This window comes from Coenobita brevimanus, chromosome 92, assembly GCF_032717465.1.
Source record: "Coenobita brevimanus isolate Jiangsu-jjx chromosome 92, ASM3271746v2, whole genome shotgun sequence".
Classification (NCBI taxonomy): Eukaryota; Metazoa; Arthropoda; class Malacostraca; order Decapoda; family Coenobitidae; genus Coenobita; species Coenobita brevimanus.
This window is the reverse complement of record NC_137045.1, coordinates 7,359,022-7,377,524: the sequence shown is the minus strand read 5'-3', so window position 1 is coordinate 7,377,524 and position 18,503 is coordinate 7,359,022. Positions and strand designations below refer to the sequence as shown.

The 18,503-nt window shown below is 42.8% G+C and overlaps 1 protein-coding gene across 4 annotated transcripts in view; it reads right to left on the bottom strand.

Moving 5' to 3' along the window:
* Positions 1-18,503, bottom strand: part of LOC145412220 (uncharacterized) — a 232,477-nt gene that overhangs the window by 178,682 nt on the left and 35,292 nt on the right. For all 4 annotated transcript variants that reach the window (XR_013899542.1, XR_013899543.1, XM_080282150.1 and 1 more), the window contains exons 7-8: positions 12,144-12,334; positions 11,742-12,006 (exon numbers count right to left, since the gene is read on the bottom strand). Coding sequence is in view for 2 of the 4 variants with exons in the window: in XM_080282150.1 (XP_080138276.1) it covers positions 11,742-12,006; positions 12,144-12,334 (456 nt within the window). In the remaining 2 variants the exon portion in view is untranslated. The remainder of the gene's footprint in view (positions 1-11,741; positions 12,007-12,143; positions 12,335-18,503) is intronic.

Genomic DNA, 18,503 nt, shown 5'->3' with positions numbered 1-18,503 from the left:
CAAAACTGTAAGTACTACTTTTGATTGTGGCAGTGAAAGTGACACACTCACTGCAAGCAGTGATGATTTGGCAGTGATTGGTGGTGAACCATTTTCCATTGATAGTGACAGTGATGAAAGTGATCGTGTTGATTCCCCCCACCACCCCCAACTTACTCTGGGAAAGGAAAGGCTCCTATGGGCAAATCTGGTATTGCACGTGGGAAGGGAGTGAAGCGCAGGCTCACGTCTCCCACACCAGGCCCTAGTACGCATTTCCCATCAATTTCCCGTTCCCCTAGCCCTATTGCCCTCACATCATCATCATCATCATCTGTCGTGCCCTCTCCTCAGTCTACATCATCTGAGGAGTACGAATTACCAAAGCCTGCAAAGCGAGGGAAGGCAGGCCGTGCAGGCAGGCCTAGAACAAAGGGGATGCGTGGCAGTTGGAGGGCAAAGCTGAGCGATAAGCGAGGCAATAAGCGAGGTGATAAGCGGGGTAGAAAGGGTCAAGTTTCACCACGCACCAGGTCAGAAACCCCCCCGCCTGCCCCCCGCTCAGTTCCCTCACCCGCGCCACCCCCCCACTCACCGCCTCCGCACTCACCCCCCTCCCCGTTGCCTCCTGCCTCACCCACCTCCCGCTTGCCTCCTGCCTCACCCATTGCCTCCACCTCAGCTCCTTCTCACGGGGAAACGAGTGGAATGCAACCTGCCCCTGCCACTGAACCACACACAGGGCAAGTGGATGCATTTGTTTGGTCTGACGGTGGAGATTTCCAGCCACACAATCCACCGTTTGATATGACAAATGCTGGAATACAGCCTGCCTTCCCATGCAACGCAGGTGACTTTGTTGATTACTTCCTGGCCTTCATGGATGATGAAATTGTGCAGCATGTCAGCGATGAGACCAATAGGTATGCAGCTCAGTGTGCAGCAGAAGGGCTGGGACCTATTGGCTCACCAAAGCAAGTGTCGTGGTTGCCTGTCGGGATCAGAGAGCTGTATGTGTTTTTTGCACTAATGTTTTTGATGCCCCATATAAAGAGACATGAGTTGGAGGAGTAATGGCTCGTGGATGACATAACTACTATCCCAATATTCGGGAAGTATATGTCATGGGATCGGTTCCGACAGCTGCTTGGATACCTGCACTTCGCTGACAATGACAACCCGTCCCAAACTGACCCTTTGTGGAAAGTGAGGGATTTTCTCAACAGGATTAGGGATCGATTTATGCGATTTTTCAGGCCTATGCAGAAAGTCGTCATAGACGAATCCCTGGTATTGTTCAGAGGACGTCTCAAATTCATGCAGTACATCCCCAGCAAACGCCACCGCTTTGGGATAAAGTTCTTTGTGCTGTGTGACTGTGAGATGGGGTATATCCTGATTTTGTCATTTACTCGGCTAGCACAATGGATGTGAACAGGAAAGACCCCCTTGGCTTCTCTGGCTCCGTTGTAAAAGTGCTGATGGAGAGGTATTTTGGTGGTAATCATGTGCTGTACACAGACAATTATTACACAGCACCGAAACTCTCCAAATACCTTGCTGAACACGGCATTGGCACTGTTGGCACTGTACGGAGCTATAGGAAAGAGTGGCCTAGTTTCCCCGAAGCATCATCATCATCCAGGGGAGATGTTCACCTGAAGAAGTCAGACAAGCTTCTTGTGATCAGGTGGCATGACAAGAAGGTCGTGAATATGATCAGCACCATCCACAAGGGGGAATTGAAGAGAACTGGGAAGGTCAGCTACAGGACGGGAGAGCCAATCATGAAGCCTGATGCCGTCATTGATTATAATGTAAATATGAGACTTGTTGATAAGTCTGATATGATGATTGGCGAAATCGACTGTCACAGGAGAAACACCCGATGGTACAGGAAGGCTTGCCTGCACATGCTCGATATGTGCATGCTCAACGCCTTCATTCTCTACAAGACACAAGTCGGGGGCATAAGGCAACCATCACTGAGACAGTTTTCCAAGACTGTCGTGCAGCAGCTACTTGCACGATTTGGTCAGGTGACGGCATTGATCCCGAGGCAACACTCTGACACACAACCTGACCGTCTTGAGTGCCGCAATTACATGAGCCGGCACCAGCTTGTGAAATTGCCTCTTACAGCAGGCGGCAGGTTGTCACAGGGCCGCTGCAGAGTATGTTCTACCACCACACGGAGGCCTAGGACGAGAAAAATGAGCACACACCAGTGCCTGGAATGCCAAGTCGCTCTATGTGTAACTCCGTGCTTTGCTGAGTACCACTCTCTGAGTAAATACTGAAAGTGACAGTGATATATAGTGATGCGACAGTGACGTGCTTTGCCAATAATTGTATAATGGATAATGTAGTAATAAGGGATATTTTGCCTAGAAAAAAAAGGAAATATTGGCCAGTATAATAAGTGATATTGTAATAAGAGAATCTGAGGCACTTGTGGAATTCTGCGGCACTTATGTAATTCTGTGATGCGCCAGTGACGCAATATAGTAATAAGTGCATTGTAAATATAATGTATATTTCCCATATTATATGTAAAATAATATTAGAAGTTAGAAAGAATGAAAAGATCGCATGAAACGTCAGTGAGCGGGTGCCGCCGCAGTGAAGTGAGGCGCAGCCGCAGTGAAGAGCGGGCGCAGCCGCAGGGAAGTGCCTTTTACCTACCTCAGTGAACACAGAGTGGGTGTTTATCGTATGTACAGTGTTCATATATGTTTATATTACTATTATGAGAGAGTGGTTGGCATTTGGTACTGGTGTGTGGGGCGTAAAATAGTTATTTCACACCCCTCACTTCTAACGGCTCTCCCCGTCCTGTGAAAGTCAACAAAGTCATGAAACCTACATCAATGGAAAGCTGAAGGTTAGTACTTTCTAATGATACCTTATTTTTTTCTCTAGCTTTATTCTGTGCAGAGTTATTAAGGTTTAAAGGTTTGTTTACATTTGGCTGAAACCCCCGCGGGAGAGGACAGTCAGACCAAAACAATACCCGCGGTTAAAGGGATAAGCAGCTTCTCAGCATTTTTTTTTTTTTTTTTTTTTTTTTTTTTTTTTAATGCGAGGAAGAAGGAACCAAAGGCCATGAGCCCGCAGTAACAGTTCCCTCCAAGAGAAAAACAAAATACAATAGAGAGCCAAATTCAAGATCCGATCATTTTGAGATGCCTGGACACACTGCGTTTGAAAGACTGGAGATCATAGGCAGCAGGAAATACAGACAGAGGGAGACAGTTCCAGAGCTGACCTGTTGCATAAATGAAAGACTGGGAGTAACGGTTAACTCTTGCATTAGAGAGTTGGACAGAAAAAGGATGAGAGTTTGCTGCCAGACGAGTGCTACGCGCCCGTCGTAGAGGTGGAGGAATGCAAGCAGACAGTTCAGAGGAGCAGTGACCATTATAGTAGCGATAGAAAAGAGATAAAGATGCAACAGTGCGGCGAAGAGACAGAGGTTGAAGGGAGTCGGTAAGAGGAGGAGAGTTAATGAGATGAAAAGCCTTTGACTCCACCCTATTGAGAAGAGCTGTATGTGGGGAGCCTCCCCACACATGAGAGTTGTACTCCACACAGGGGCGGATAAAACCCCTGTATAGAGTCAACAACTGCGCAGGGGTAAAGAAAGAGCGGAGTCGGCTTAGCACACCCAATCTCTTGGAAGCTGATTTTACAAGAGATGTAATATGATCTTTCCAAGATAAGTCCCGAGTAAATGAAACCCCAAGCATGTTCAAGGATGATGCAGAATTAAGCTGAATATTATTAAACATTAGTGGGTATACCTGTGGAAGATTTTGTCTGGTTGATAGGTGTAAGAACTGAGTCTTAGATGCATTAAAGACAACCATATTATTTTTACCCCAGTCAGAGATATGAGCCAAGTCAGACATTAGGTGTGCCATAGCCTCATCCCTTGTTTGTTGAAGTAACTGTTGAGATGGGCGTTGCGGGAACCGAATGGAAAGGTGAAGGGTGGAGTCATCAGCGTATGAGTGGATAGGGTTAGATGTACAGCTTAGAAGATCATTGATGAATAGGACAGAGCCCTGAGGAACACCACTGTTGATAGATCTAGGAGAAGAACGATGGCCGTCTACAACAGCGGCTATAGAACGACCAGAAAGGAAGCTAGCGATGAAGGCTCAGATAGAAGGATAGAAATCGTAGGAGGGCAGTTTGGAAATTAAAGATTTATGCCAGACTCAATCGAAAGCCTTTGAGATGTCAAGTGCAATGGCAAAGCTTTCGCCAAAGTCCCGAAAGGAGGATGACCAGGAGTCTGAAAGGTAGGTGAGAAGATCGCCAGTGGAGCGTCCCTGACGGAACCCATACTGACGATCGGAAAGAAGGTTGTGATAGGAAAGATGCCTTAAAATTTTTCTATTAAGAATTGACTCGAAAACTTTTGAAATGCAGGATGTTAAAGCAATTGGACGATAGTTGGAGGGTTGGGAGTGGTCACCCTTCTTTGGGACTGGCTGAATGAGAGCAAACTTCCAGCAAGAAGGAAAGGTACAAGTTGACAGACAAAGACGAAAGAGTTTGCCTAGGCAGGGTGTAAGCACAGAAGCACAGTTCTTGAGAACAACAGGAGGGACCCCATCAGGCCCATATGCCTTGTTAGTACTGAGGCCAGTGATGGCAGAAAATACATCAACTGAAGACATTTTAATGTCAGCCATGAGGAAGTCAGAGGGGGGAAGTGATGGAGGAACAGCACCGGAATCATCTAAGGTAGAATTGGAGGAGAAAGTCTGTGCGAAGAGATCTGCTTTATCAGTAGAAGAAATAGCTACAGAACCATCAGAGTAGAAAAGAGGAGGGAAGGATGATGAGGTAAAGTTGTTAGAAAGATTTTTGGCAAGATGCCAGAAGGAGCGGGAAGAATTCGAGTTGGAGAGTTGAGAGCATTTAGTATGGATGAAATTATTTTTAGTAGAGCGAAGAACAGACTTAGCAGGATTCCGGGCAGAAACGTAAAGATGATGTGATTCAGGGGTGGGTTGGCTCCGGTACCTTTTGTAGGCCCTCTCCTTGTTGCGGACAGCATTAGAACATGCGTGATTAAACCAAGGCTTTCTTGCGTTAGTCAAAGGATATGAGAAAGGAATGTATGCTTCCATGCCCGAGAGAATAACCTCCGTAATGCGCAAGGCACACTCAGATGGCTCACGGCCATGGAAGCAATAATCATTCCAGGGAAAATCAAAGAAGTACTGCCTGAGGGCCTCCCAGTCTGCAGCTCCAAAATGCTACAGACGACGTTTCCCTGGAGGGTCCACAGGCCATACCGGAGTGATAGGACAGGTTAAGGTAATAAGGTTGTGATCGGAGGAGCCCAACGGAGAGAAAAGATTAACAGAGTAAGCAGAAGGATTAGTTGTGAGGAAGAGGTCAAGTATGTTGGAGCTCTCTCCAAGGCGGTCAGGGATACGGGTAGGGTGCTGTACAAGCTGCTCTAGGTCATTAAGGATAGAAAAGATGTAGGCTTGTTCACCAGGTGGATCCGTGAAAGGAGAGGAGAGCCAAAGGTGGTGGTGAACATTGAAATCTCCAAGAATGGAGATTTCAGAGAAAGGAGAAATGGATAGAATGTGTTCCATCGTAGAAGTAAGATAGTCGAAGAATTTTTGATAGTCAGTAGAATTAGGGGATAAGTAAACAGCACAGATATATTTAGTCAGACAATGACAGGAAAGCCGAAGCCAGAGTGTGGAGAATTCAGAAGAATCAAGTTCAGGAACACGAGAGCAAGATAAGTCGTTGCATATATATACACAACAGCCACCTTTGGCTTTGAAATGAGTATAGAGAAAGTAGGAGGATACAGAAAAGGGTTTGCTGTCAGTTGCCTCAGACAGCTGAGTCTCCGTTAGAAAAAGAAGGTGAGGTTTAGAGGAGGAGAGGTGGTGCTCAACAGAGCGAAAGTTAGAGGAAAGGCCGCGAATGTTGCAGAAATGAAGAAGAGAGTCAGACAGTGGTTCCAGGCACCTTGAGTCGTCACCAGGAGAGGGGCAGATGGTGGGGGCATTTATGGTCCCCCCCCCTGGGGACTCCGAGGCTTGATATAACGACGCCATTTTAGGTAAATTTTGAATAGGAAGTGTAGTGTGTACTGTGCATGTAGTTTGGTGAAGATAGTTAGAGAAATTTGTACTGGAGAGCATGCTGGCCTACTCTCTGTGTAACTGAGACACTGAAAAAGTTCAGCAAAGGGGGATGGTCAGGAACTAGTCCTGAGGGCTGATGAAACGGGAGCTCCAGCACTCCCTGTCATCAGCTTTCCATCCACCTCGGGAGTACTGCCCTGCTCGACTGGTGCTAGTCTACTCCTCTTGGTCTGTAGATCCACTGAAGAGGGCAAAAGCTGTCGCCAAAACTGTTTGGAATACATCTTTTTTCGTCTGCCAGTGTGGGTTTTTGTATCCTATTTCATGGTCACGATAGTGTGACTCTTCAGCCGTCCTGGCGTGGTTCAGTTAAGAAGAATGTGCAGTGTTAAACAATTATAACTCACAGTGCAAACTATTAAGTGTAGCACAACACTGGATTACTGTATGTGCTTCAAGAGCATTTTCAAAGATACCCGAGCCTTAGAGAGTTAGAGGCGCCGGCCCCAGACGTGCTGTAAGTACAGTACAGTACCCTGTATGCTGCTTGGCCTAAGTATTTTCCATACTCACTTTTAATTCCTCATTCTCTGGTTCCTTTTCATTTATTTCATACTTTATGTCCATTATTGGTGTGAACAGGGTCTTAAATAAGTACTATGCATGTCTGGTAGGGAGTTATTTAGGTGGCTTTCAAAGTTAGGCAGGGTTAGGGTCCATAAGTACCAGTCCAGCAGTCAGAGGCCCACTTTCCTAAGAATTTTCAATGTATCTCGTAAAAAGCAGAGGTTTGGGGGGGGGGGGAGTTGAAAATTTGTCGGATTTTGGGCGTGGGTTTTGTAATAAATTAGTCAGTACAGTGCGGGTTAACACTTCTCATTTTCCACACCCAATTGTCATCCTCCATTCTCTACACATGCCCAAACAATCTCAATCTTCCTCTCCTCATCGCAACACCCATACACCCCAGTCCCATTCTACCTCTTAACTCTTCCATCATAAACCTATACTTGGTTTCTCGGAGTCTGACGCACTGATTTTGGCAGCTGGGGACAGGTGGATTTGGTAACACTTCATGAAGCTTTTGGGCGGTGATTGGTCAGTTTCCGTTGTTTGAACGTGATCCAAATTGACTTTGTATTCCTATCAAGGTACCTCATTTATTTGTAAGATACCGGATTACAGAGATACAAATTAAAGCAATCATATCTTTATTGATAAATATGTGCCTTTTAAATTACTAGAGATAAACCCAAGCAACACTGATAACAAAACTAAGTAAAGTCGTGACTGGACGAATACGGACACAGCGACTGTTGCGGGAATTCAGACGTTCATAGCAAGATGGGCCTGAGGTCCTGTGAAGGCTCGAATGTTTATCCCACCACTACTACACAGTGTCTCAGTCTACACCATGCCCTTCATTACCTCATCTACTAATACACAACTTTATCCTAGATACGCTTACCTTTGCTTCTAATAATTATGATTTATGTAAGCACACACACACACACACACACACACACACACACACACACTCGAGGCCAAAATATGCTTTCTCAATATATATAGTGTACATACCAGTGCACATTTTCATTATCTTCATAGGTAACAGTAGCTTTACAAAGCTGCAATTGTTTGTATTCATAGTCAGATTCAGTAAAATTATTTCTTACATTAATAAGTTTGGTGTTAGATTTTTCTAACATTTTCATAAGTATCATAAGAGACAGGCATACAGACAGACAGACGGACACCCTATCCCTGGCCACCGTGCATCCTTTCCTCAAAGATGATGTATCTCTGTCCCCTTGACAGAGAGGAGGCGGAGAAGTACTGGATTACATCAGTGTAGAATGATCCACATTTTCATTAATGATGGAAGAAAGGAAAGCAAGATAAAAGTAAACCCCACGAGAAAATAGTAGTTGAACTATGCTGTACAGTGTGAACGAAATCAAATATAATGAAATGAATTTAAATCAGTTGCAGACTGTTGTCCGTATGCGTCCCAGAGTGACTTTACTTAGTTTTGTCATCAGTGTCGTTCAGGTTTATCTCTAGTAATCTAAAAGGCACATATTTATCATTAAAGATATCATTCCTTTAATTTGTATCTCTGTAATCCAATATCTTACAAATAAATGAGGTGCCTTGGTAGGAATACAATGTCAATTTGGTTCACGTTCAAACACAACGGAAACTGACCAATCACTGACCGAAAGCTTCACGCAGTGTTACCAAATCCACCTGTCCTCAGCTGCCAAAATCAGTGCGTCAGTCTCCGTGAAACCGAGTATAGTCTCCCCCAGGCCTCACACTCAAGGATGCAATGCACATCCATCTAACCACTGTCATTTCTGTGCATTTGAGCCTGCAAATATCCTCCTCCTCTGCTGCACAGGTCTCACTACCATACAACATTACACTCCAAACACATGCCGCATACAAAGATCCCTTATCATGGAGGGAGAGCCCTCTCAATGTCAGGAGAGGCAACAGCTTCCTAAAATTCTTCCAACCACTTCTCACTCTAACAACAGAGCTAGCTCCAACCCCACTTCCAGCACATACCCTGTCTCCCAAATAACAAAACTCTTCCAAACATACTCGAGACTTACCAGCAAGATCAATTCTTTCACACCTGACAACCTCAGCATGCTCTTCCTGACATACCACACACATGAAATCAGCATTATCTCGCAGTCTACCTCTAATACCACTACATCTTTTATGCACACACTGCACAAAATGGAATTGCTTCCCAAGCCTATGTGGCATTTTTTTTTTCATGACTACTATGTGGTCCCAGTGAACCACCATGCGCGCGCGCACACACACACAAACGCACACACACACACTTTCCTCCTCCTGCACCAATGCATTTTTTGAATGGTTAAATGCTTATTGAAACATGTAAGCTACATATTCTTCAGCATCATCCTTCATGATTCATCATCATCCAGACCTCCTTTCCTACCCTAGGGCAGGGTGAGGAGTAGGAACATCCAGACAGCCCAAAAATGCCCAATCCAATGGGCCACGCTTCCTTTCACTCACCATTCAAGCCCTCGGAATCCTGGCTCTATCTGATACGCCAAAAACATTCACCATGTTCTGTAACTTCACATAAACGTATCCGATAGGGTCAACCCAGACACTGTCACGTTCAAAAGGGGTGCAAAGTCCCTGATCATGCACTTCTCACAATATTCATGATTCAATTTATAATTTTTGCTTAATATTCTATACCAAATAATATCTGTACACCAAACATGCACTACGAGACAAATATTTCAAACATGCATGGTGTAAGATAAATAATGGTGAGCTGGCTGGTCCTTACCTTATGCATGCCACCTCCCCCCCCTCCCTCCTTTTTTTAAATACCAGCAGTACTTAAAGCACTCTCAATTTACACTGAACCCATATATGATGAAGCCCTTATATGATGGCCAGAAACTTAGGACCTTTTTCAATTAAAACTGCATTTTTGCTTATGTGATCATTATGATCCTATACAAACACTCACTGGTTAATGTATGATCACTATTCTCATTTCTATAATCACCAACATGGTAGCTTATAGTCATCTGTTTCTTTCAAGATGGCCTTTGAACTGTCACTATCAAGTGTATTCATGATGAAACAGTAGCGTAGCATTGGAGCTTAAGCAGCTAGTGAAGTGAAATGAAGTGGAATAACTACCAGTTCAAATGAATTGGAAACTTATTTTTCAGACTTAGCTGGGTGGGTGGCTCTTGGCCAAAACATATCCCCACTGAATCCATATTGTAATTTACGATAAATCATCATGCAGTGGATTTTATCAAGCACATCCTCGCCCTAAAACCTGGGTGTGTGGTATAAGAGTAAAATATTTCAAAATACATAAATTTCCAGCATTTAGGTTTAGAACGATATTATGTTGGCATGGTTTCATTCCATGTGTGTAGTAATGTGGTTAACATTCCATTTATTTCATGAGAATTATGATTATGAAACTAAATACCTAACAATTATTCCCCAATGATGGGTGAAGATTTTTAACAAGCTATTCCATGTGCTACCTGTCAATCAGTAACTGAGAGGGACACTGAAATTAATTACAGTAAAAGTCAATTAATCCGAACACGGATAATCCGAAAATCCCAATAATTCGAATTTTTGAAGGCCGACAAAAACTCATTAAAAAAAAAAAAATAAAAAAATAAAATAAATTCAAACTGGGCACCAAATGCGCCGAAGTGCTAAGCGGTGTGGTCATGGAAGTTTCATGGAAGGAAGCTTCCATATACTTTGATAAACTGGTGCATTTCGCTGAACAAAATAATCATTACAATGCAGCTGAGGTGATCAATATCCATATCTTGCAAAACGAGTTCTACAAGAAACGTGCGCAGGCTCTCAGGCAGGCTGATATCCATGACTGGCTGAAGTGCATAAGCAACCAGGCAGGTAAATCCACTGATGATGACCCAAGACCAGTTACCCACACTCCAAAGAAGGCACCTCAAGGAACCCTAGAAGAAGCAGGTAATCCTGAGCCAATGCTCAAGGACGATGAGTGAAAGTGACAAACAAAGTGAAGTATACTGTACTGTAGGTTTAAGGAGTTTTCCACAGCAACACACATTAAGTTTTCATGCTTTTGCAATATGTGCTTATTATCAACCCTGTACTTACTCTCTCTGATTGGATTTACCTGCCTACAACTGCTGCTTTCAACACTACGCATTACTGGTGAGTTAACAACCCATAACATCTCTTAATTTACCAATTACAGTTAGTGTCTTCAGTAATACATTATTAAGTAAAAAATGTGTGTAATACATAACATTAGTATGTGCCATATTGTATTATGAATGAATGAAAAGTGATCCATTCAGTAAAATATCAGTTTAAACATGAAATTAAGTTTCTTATTTGGAAGTAGGTGGTGGCGACCATCATCCACTCACTTGATGTAGTGCAGCCTTACTTCTTCCTTAGCCATTATCATTCTTTTTTTGTGCCTGCCTGCCTCTCTTCCTTTTTCTCCCATCTTTCTTGTCACTTTTTATTGCTTTTCTTTCCTTTACAGGTGGCTTTACATTGAGTGACAAGCCAAATGGTTTCCTATAAGCCAGGAAACCATTTACAACGCTGGGTGGTAACCATATAACCAAACCATACGTGCTCCCTACGTATCAGCAAGTGGGTTGGTGGAGGGTTAGTGCCCCTCCCCGTAAAACAAATAGCTCAAAGTCAAATGGCCACCACTTATGGGATTATGGCGTCTGGCAATAGGAAGATAGACAGATAGACGGGTCCCACCCAAAAATCCGAAAAATCTGATAATCCGAACGATTCTCGGTCCACTGCCATTCGGATTAATGGACGTTTACTGTACTTTAGGAGCTATGTCTTTCTATCACCCTAAGAGAGCTTAGCATTAGCCAAAAAATACCCAATTTTGAAAGAGAACTGATCAAAGAATGTGACAAATTAAACTTAAAGTACTTTGCAACTGTTCTTGTACTAAAAGTTTTAACATTCCGCTTGCGTCCTCAAATAAAGAGTATGTTCATCAAGAGTACAGTACATTAAAATCAACATTCCCCCTCCCCCAATACAATGGTTGCAACTTACTATCATTCTGCCAAGGGTCTGGTCGGCCATCCCAATTACTGTCACCCCAGCTGCTGCCCATTCCTGATGACCCAGTACCACCACGGCTGCCACCCATGCCTGAGCGGCCCCAGCTATCACTGCCACCACCCCGCCAGCTACTACCACCCTGAGACCTGTAGCTGTCACTGTTACGACGCCAATTGCTGCCTTCATTTCCCTGGTAACCTCCACTCCCAAAACTATCCTGACTGTTCTCATTCTTCATGAGGTCACTGGCACGTTCCTGCAACAGTAACAACCCATACCGTTATACAAATACTTCATAGCGGGGATACCAACACATTCAAATATACATATTTAAAACAGCAACATAAAACAATTAAATTTGAGCCTGCTCTCAGTAAGGTTGAGTGAATTTACCTGCATGAACTGTCTGTTTTCCTCTTGACGACGACGTAACTCCTCCTCCTGTTGGCGGTACTTGAGCGCGAGTTCCTCTTCCTGTCGCCGTTGTCGCTCTTCTTCTGCCCGTCGGTGTTCCTCCCACTCTCGCTGCCGCTGCTCATAATCTGACTTGGTGCGCTGGTTCATTTCTTCCCTCTGCCGCAATTCTAAAAAAACATATATATAATTATATATATATATATATATATAAATATTTGAAAAGGAGTTTGATACCGTTTCACATGGAGCTATGTTGAAAATAATGAGATTCTATGGTATACCAGAAAAGTTTGCAAATACTGTATTACTAGAAGTCTGCATGAAGGTACTTTTTGTAAGGTAATGGTGGGTGGTTCTTTGACTGATCCATTTGAAGTTAGGTTAGGAGTGATTCAAGGAGGAGTTCTTTCGCCTTTGCTGTTTGTATTGGTAATGGATTATGTTATGAAAAAAGTTGTATGGAGAACAGATGCAGGAATTAACTGGAAAGAAAATAAGAGGCTGATGGATTTGGACTATGCTGATGATACTGTGCTGATTTGCGGAAGTATATACGAGATTTGTAGTAGTAGTAGTAGTTGTTCCCTAGGCAGTGTGGCAGAACAGCCCCGAGTCCCTTAGGAAGGCCATGGCTGAGACCAGGCTTTCCCACAGAGCTCTCAAAGAGTGTATGTTGTGTTGTTGGCGTAGGTGATTGTGTGCAATGCAGTCTTCCATAATGTGCTTAATAGTATGGGGTGCTGTGTTGCATCCTGGACAGGCATCAGCGATGGAGTCATCCAGCCTCTTCTGGTAGCTTAAGAGGGCTGGATGGTGCCCACATCTCAACCTGGCCTGGTGGACCCTGTCCTCACGAGGAAGATAGGATTCAGAAGGGTGGATGTCAGGAGGCCGTGCATGCAGCTGTGTGTTATCTTTAAGTGACTGAATGGAGCGGCGAGTGATTTGAGTGTGGATATGCTTCTGGAAGCTGGTCTGAGGTGGGCAAGGGGGGAGAGATGACAGTATTTGTGTATGGTATCGTGTGCTGGGTGTTGTTTTGATGTTCCTTGGTGTGGGTGGATGTGCTGCCATGTACTGTAGTGGATGTTGTGGGTTTGTGGAGGCTGCAGCAAGACACTGGGTGCCTCTCATGTCTAGGTGATCCTTGACCTTGAGGACTTTGGTTTCTTGATGTAGGTGGTCTGTGGGTGTAGTAGCTGTGCATCCTGTGATTTCTAGGGCCTTGTTCTGTATGGTCTGTAGAGTGTTGTAGTGTGTTTTGGTCAGGTTAAAAGCCCAAGCAGGGCTTGCATAATTCATCACTGAACGTATGTATTGTTTGTATACTGTGGTGGTGGTTTCTTTGTTGTGTCCGAATGTTGTATGGGCATGTGACCTCAAAGCATTGAGTCTCGGTGTTATTTTATTTTTAATGTTTGTGATGTGTTGTTTGAATGACATTGATGTATTGTATGTTACACCAAGGATCTTGTGTGTGTGTGTGTGTGTGTGTGTGTGTGTGTGTGTGTGTGTGTGTGTTTATGGTGAGGTGTGGGATGTGACCATGTTCTGCTGTCCAGTTTGTGAGAAGAGTAACTGTAGATTTGGCTGGGGCTATTTTAAGCCTGTTTGTGGTGAACCATTCGTGTAGTGTGTTGAGGTAAGGTTGAATGATGTGTGCAGCTGTGTTTGAGTTTTGGTTTGTACATGTAATTGTTATATCATCTGCATAGTATGCTATGTGTATCTGTGGTGTGTGGGGTGTGGGTATGTCGTGCATGTATAGATTAAAGAGTGTAGGGGACAAAACAGATCCTTGGGGGACGCCGTTTGTGAAGTTACTGATGTTAAAAGACTGACCGGCAAATGTTACGTGTGCACATCTGCCTGCTAAGTAGTTTGCTAGCCATCTTTTTGTGTTATTGTGCATGTTTGTGTTGAGTATTTTGTCTGAGAGGTTGTGGCAGGGGATGGCATCAAAAGCTTAGCTAATGTCTAGTGTGACTAGGAGTGTTCTGTGTGGTGGCCTAGCTGAATTCATGGCATCGAAAACTCTCTGTGTAAGGTCTGTAAGAAGGGTGTTTGTGGAGTGTAGTGGCCTAAAGCCATGTTGTGATTGGGCTTGGGGAATGTGAGGTGTGACTAGTTGTAGTATCAGTCATTCAGTGACTTTAGAGGGGGTGCAGAGGAGTGTGATGGGGCAATGTGAGGAGGGTAACGTGGGGTAGCTGGTGGCGACCATCATCCACTCACTTGATGTAGTGCTGCCTACTTCTTTCTTAGCCTTTATCACTCCTAATTGCTCTTCTTTCCTTTACAGGTGGCTTTACACTGAGTGAAAAGCCAAATGGTTTCCTGTAAGCCAAGATACCATTTACAACGCTGAGTGGTAACCATATAACCAAACCATAGGTGCTCTCTACGTGTCAGCAAGTGGGTTGGTGGAGGGTTAGTGCCCCTCCCCGTAAAACAAATAACTCAAAGTCAAATGGCCACCCTTACGGGATTATGGCATCTGGCAATAGATAGATAGATAGATATACGAGATGCAAACGGTGCTTGGTTGTCTGGTGGAGGAAGGAGAAAACGTGGGATTGGTAATAAACTGTGGAAAGACTGAAATTGTTTATATAAACATGGAAAACCAAATCAATTGTGTAACTGGGAATAATGTGGTGAAGAATGTTTAAATATCGGGGAACGACTGTATCATTTAATGGATCATTAAACAATGAAACTGAGGAGAGGATTAGACAGGTCTGGCAAGCTGTTGGAATGTTGAAATATGTTTGGAACAATAATATGCTTCCAGTACATACTAAAGTAAAAATTTACAAGTCCATGGTCAGACCAATGCTCCTCATGGGGAAACGTAGGATTGGATGATGGATGGAAGGATGGAGTCATGGTACAGTACAACTGCAACAGATCAGAAAGTATTAGGTTATGAGAATAAAATACTGAGAAGGATTCTTGGAGTAAAGTGGCAAGACAGAGTAACAAATGAAAGAGTATGGGATATTATGAGAGTTGAACCATTGATGAATATGTTAGACTGTCTTGCTGGACATGGATGGGGCACATATGTAGAAAAGTAGGCAGTTTAATACAGGATGTGCCAAAGTGGACTACTAGAGGAAGAAGAGGCAGAGGTAGGCCGAGGGAAACCCGGCTGAGGACAATGCAAAGAGATGCAGGAGTGGAGTGTTGGTGGGACCTGAAGGAGATGGCAGGAGAGAAATATTGGTGGAGAGAGTTCATCAAGGCCCTATGCATCCCGTGGGGTGCCACAGGAAATGATATCTATCTATATCTATATATATATATATATATATATATATATATATATTTTTATATAATGTATTATAAATATATAAGCAGTAATAAAATGTTTAGGCTATCATTCATGTCAAAAATAGATTCAAGTCAGATTCCAAGATCTTCACACTACCTTAAGAAAACCAATTCATGAAAGTTATGGAACAAAGCAGGGTTGTTGATTTTTATTTTTTTTTAATTAAAAAAATTGAAATTTTGTATTTAAATAATTTTTTTTATTTAAATTGGATTTTTTTATTTTTTAAATAAGGAATATATGAATATACACCTTCATATTCTCTATACATTAGTATAAAATACATGTGTGAGTATTCTTGCATCATATTACATCATCTTATCGAAGCTGATTACAACATGTTTGAACCTGTCAGGCTAGGACTGACCCTGCAGCCAACCAGCCACTGGCCTGTCACTCTCTCTAACATGATCACATCATGTTTAGGATATGTCCTGACTAAGAAAGTATGTAGCACAGTGGTTTGGCTCTTAACCATTTAGTAATAGCCCAACTGTCAGACAGTAGAGATGTCATGTTTTTTCAAGCTATGGGGAAAAAGAAGTGTGTGGTAATCGTAGGGGCATTTGTCTTCTTAGTATAATAGGAAAAGTGTATGGTAGGATACTTATTGACAGTGTTAGAGAAAGAACAGAAAAATTAGTTGGAGAAGAACAGGGAGGCTTTAGGAAAGGAAGAGGTTGTGTAGATCAGATATTCATTCTTAGATCTTTAGTGGAAAAGTTTCTAGAGAAGGGAAAGAAGTTGTATGCGGCTTTCATGGATTTGGAGAAAGCATATGACAGGGTGGATAGACAAGGATTGTGGAAAGTGTTAAGAATATATGGAGTAGATGGGAAGTTGCTTAATGCTGTGAAGAGTATGTACGATGGTGCGAAGGCTGCAGTGCGTGTGGATGGTGAACTAAGTGAAATTTTCTCTTTGAAAGTTGGGTTGAAACATGGATGTGTCATGTCTCCATGGTTGTTCAATCTGTACATGGATGGGGTAATAAAAGAGGTACAAGGTAGGGTAGTGGATGTTGGAGTGGCCCTGGTGAGAGAGGATAGTGTTTGGAAACTCCCTGTACTGTTGTTTGCAGATGATAGTGTTTTTGAGTGAAGACGAAGGGGAGCTGCAAGGCTTGGTGGATGAGTTTAGGAGAGTGTGTAAGAAACGGAATCTAAAGGTGAATGTAGGGAAGAGTAAAGTGATGGTCTTTGAGAGAGGTGAAGTCAGTGAATGTACAGCGAGGTTGGATGGTGAGGAATTGGAAAATGTGAGTACGTTTAAGTACTTGGGTAGTGTGATGAGTAAGGATGGAGGTTTGGAGGGTGAAGTGCTTGAAAGGGTACAGCAGGGAAGAAAGGTTGCTGGTTCTGAAAGCAGTGATAAGAAACAGGGAAGTGAGCATGGAAGTGAAAAAGTTACTACATGACAGTATTGTGATAATAAACCTAACATACGGAAGTGAAGCTTGGACGTTGTTGGATGGACACAAGTCAAGAGTGAGAGTACTGGAAATGAGTTATTTAAGAGAAGCCTGTGCAGTCACATGGAGAGACAGGCTGACGAATGAGGATATAAAGGAGCGTTGTGGTGTGGATGTGGATGTGATAGGAAGCGTTATGAGGAACACACAGAGGTGGTTTGGCCATGTGGAGAGGATGGAGGGTGAAAGACTGACGAAGAGAGTGTATGTGAATGAGGTGGAGGGGGGGGCCGAGGATGAGATGGAGGGATGGGGTGGAGAGGTATATAAGAGAGGGGGGTGTGAGTTGGGAGCAGGGCAGTGAGATGGCGGGGGACAGGGCGACTTGGAGGCGATTTGTTTGTGGCCACCCCAAACAGGATTGAGGCGTTTGGCAATAGATAGATAGATAGGTAGACAGACTTCTGCATTCAAAATTGAGGAACCATCTTGGAATACAAAAAGCAGCAAAACTTGTGTTTTTTTTTTAAACCAAGAATGCACGCACTGCTGATATGTATGATGATGATAGTGAGGATCAGGATGCCTAAAATAACCAAAAATATATGTGTATCATTAGAGGAATTAAGAAACTTTGATTTTTGTAAGATCTTTACTTTTAATTTCTAACAAATCAATCATTCTGTTCTATTAATGAAAATCATGCCAACTGCCAAGTATGATGTTTTTAATTTACTTCTATAATTTAAGTTCAGGCTAGAACTGTTTTCTTGTTTAAATCAGAGCCTGGGGAAAATAGAATATAAGTACAGTCCATTATTTTAAAAAAAAGTTACGTGCTTCCTGAGTTTAATTTTATTTATTATTATTATTATTTTGTGAAAAATAGAATGTTGAACTTTTTGTTATCATGTAGAAGAAAATTCAGAAGGAAATGCTTCATTATGTTGTATTTTGCTCAGAAGTTAAACAGTCAGCAAAGATTATGTTTTCTTTGTTTATTTTTCCTTTCCATATTGTTGTCCTGTAAAAATAAAATCCAGATTTAAATCAATTGTTATTTTTTAAAAATCATTTGATTTAAATCAACCTGATTTACATCATACAATCCTGGAGCAAAGAAGTCAACTGATTCCGGTAAACGGAAGTGATCATGTAAGATGTATACTGAGACAAGCAGCACTTTTAAATATGAATGGTACAAATTACTTCATCAACAGTATCCCTACAAGTTCAAATAGTGTATTCAATGACAAATTGCCAACAAAAAATCAGTAAGAGTCCACAATTACTAATTCAGTCATATTAGTTTGGTGAGGTCAAGAACCAAAAAGAACCAGCATTTATGCTAGGTACCTGTGCATTCTGTACAAAATGTACAGTCAAGAACACGAGTTTGCATTCTGAACTGCTTCTACAGCCAAATCTTGCTTTATGATCAAATTAAATGATCATCTGCACATCATCATCATCATCCAAACTTCCTTTCCCACCCAAGGGCAGGGTCAGGAGTAGCAATGTCCAGACAGCACAAACTTCCCCAAATCATATAGGCCATACTTCCATTCACTGAGCATTCAAGCCCCCA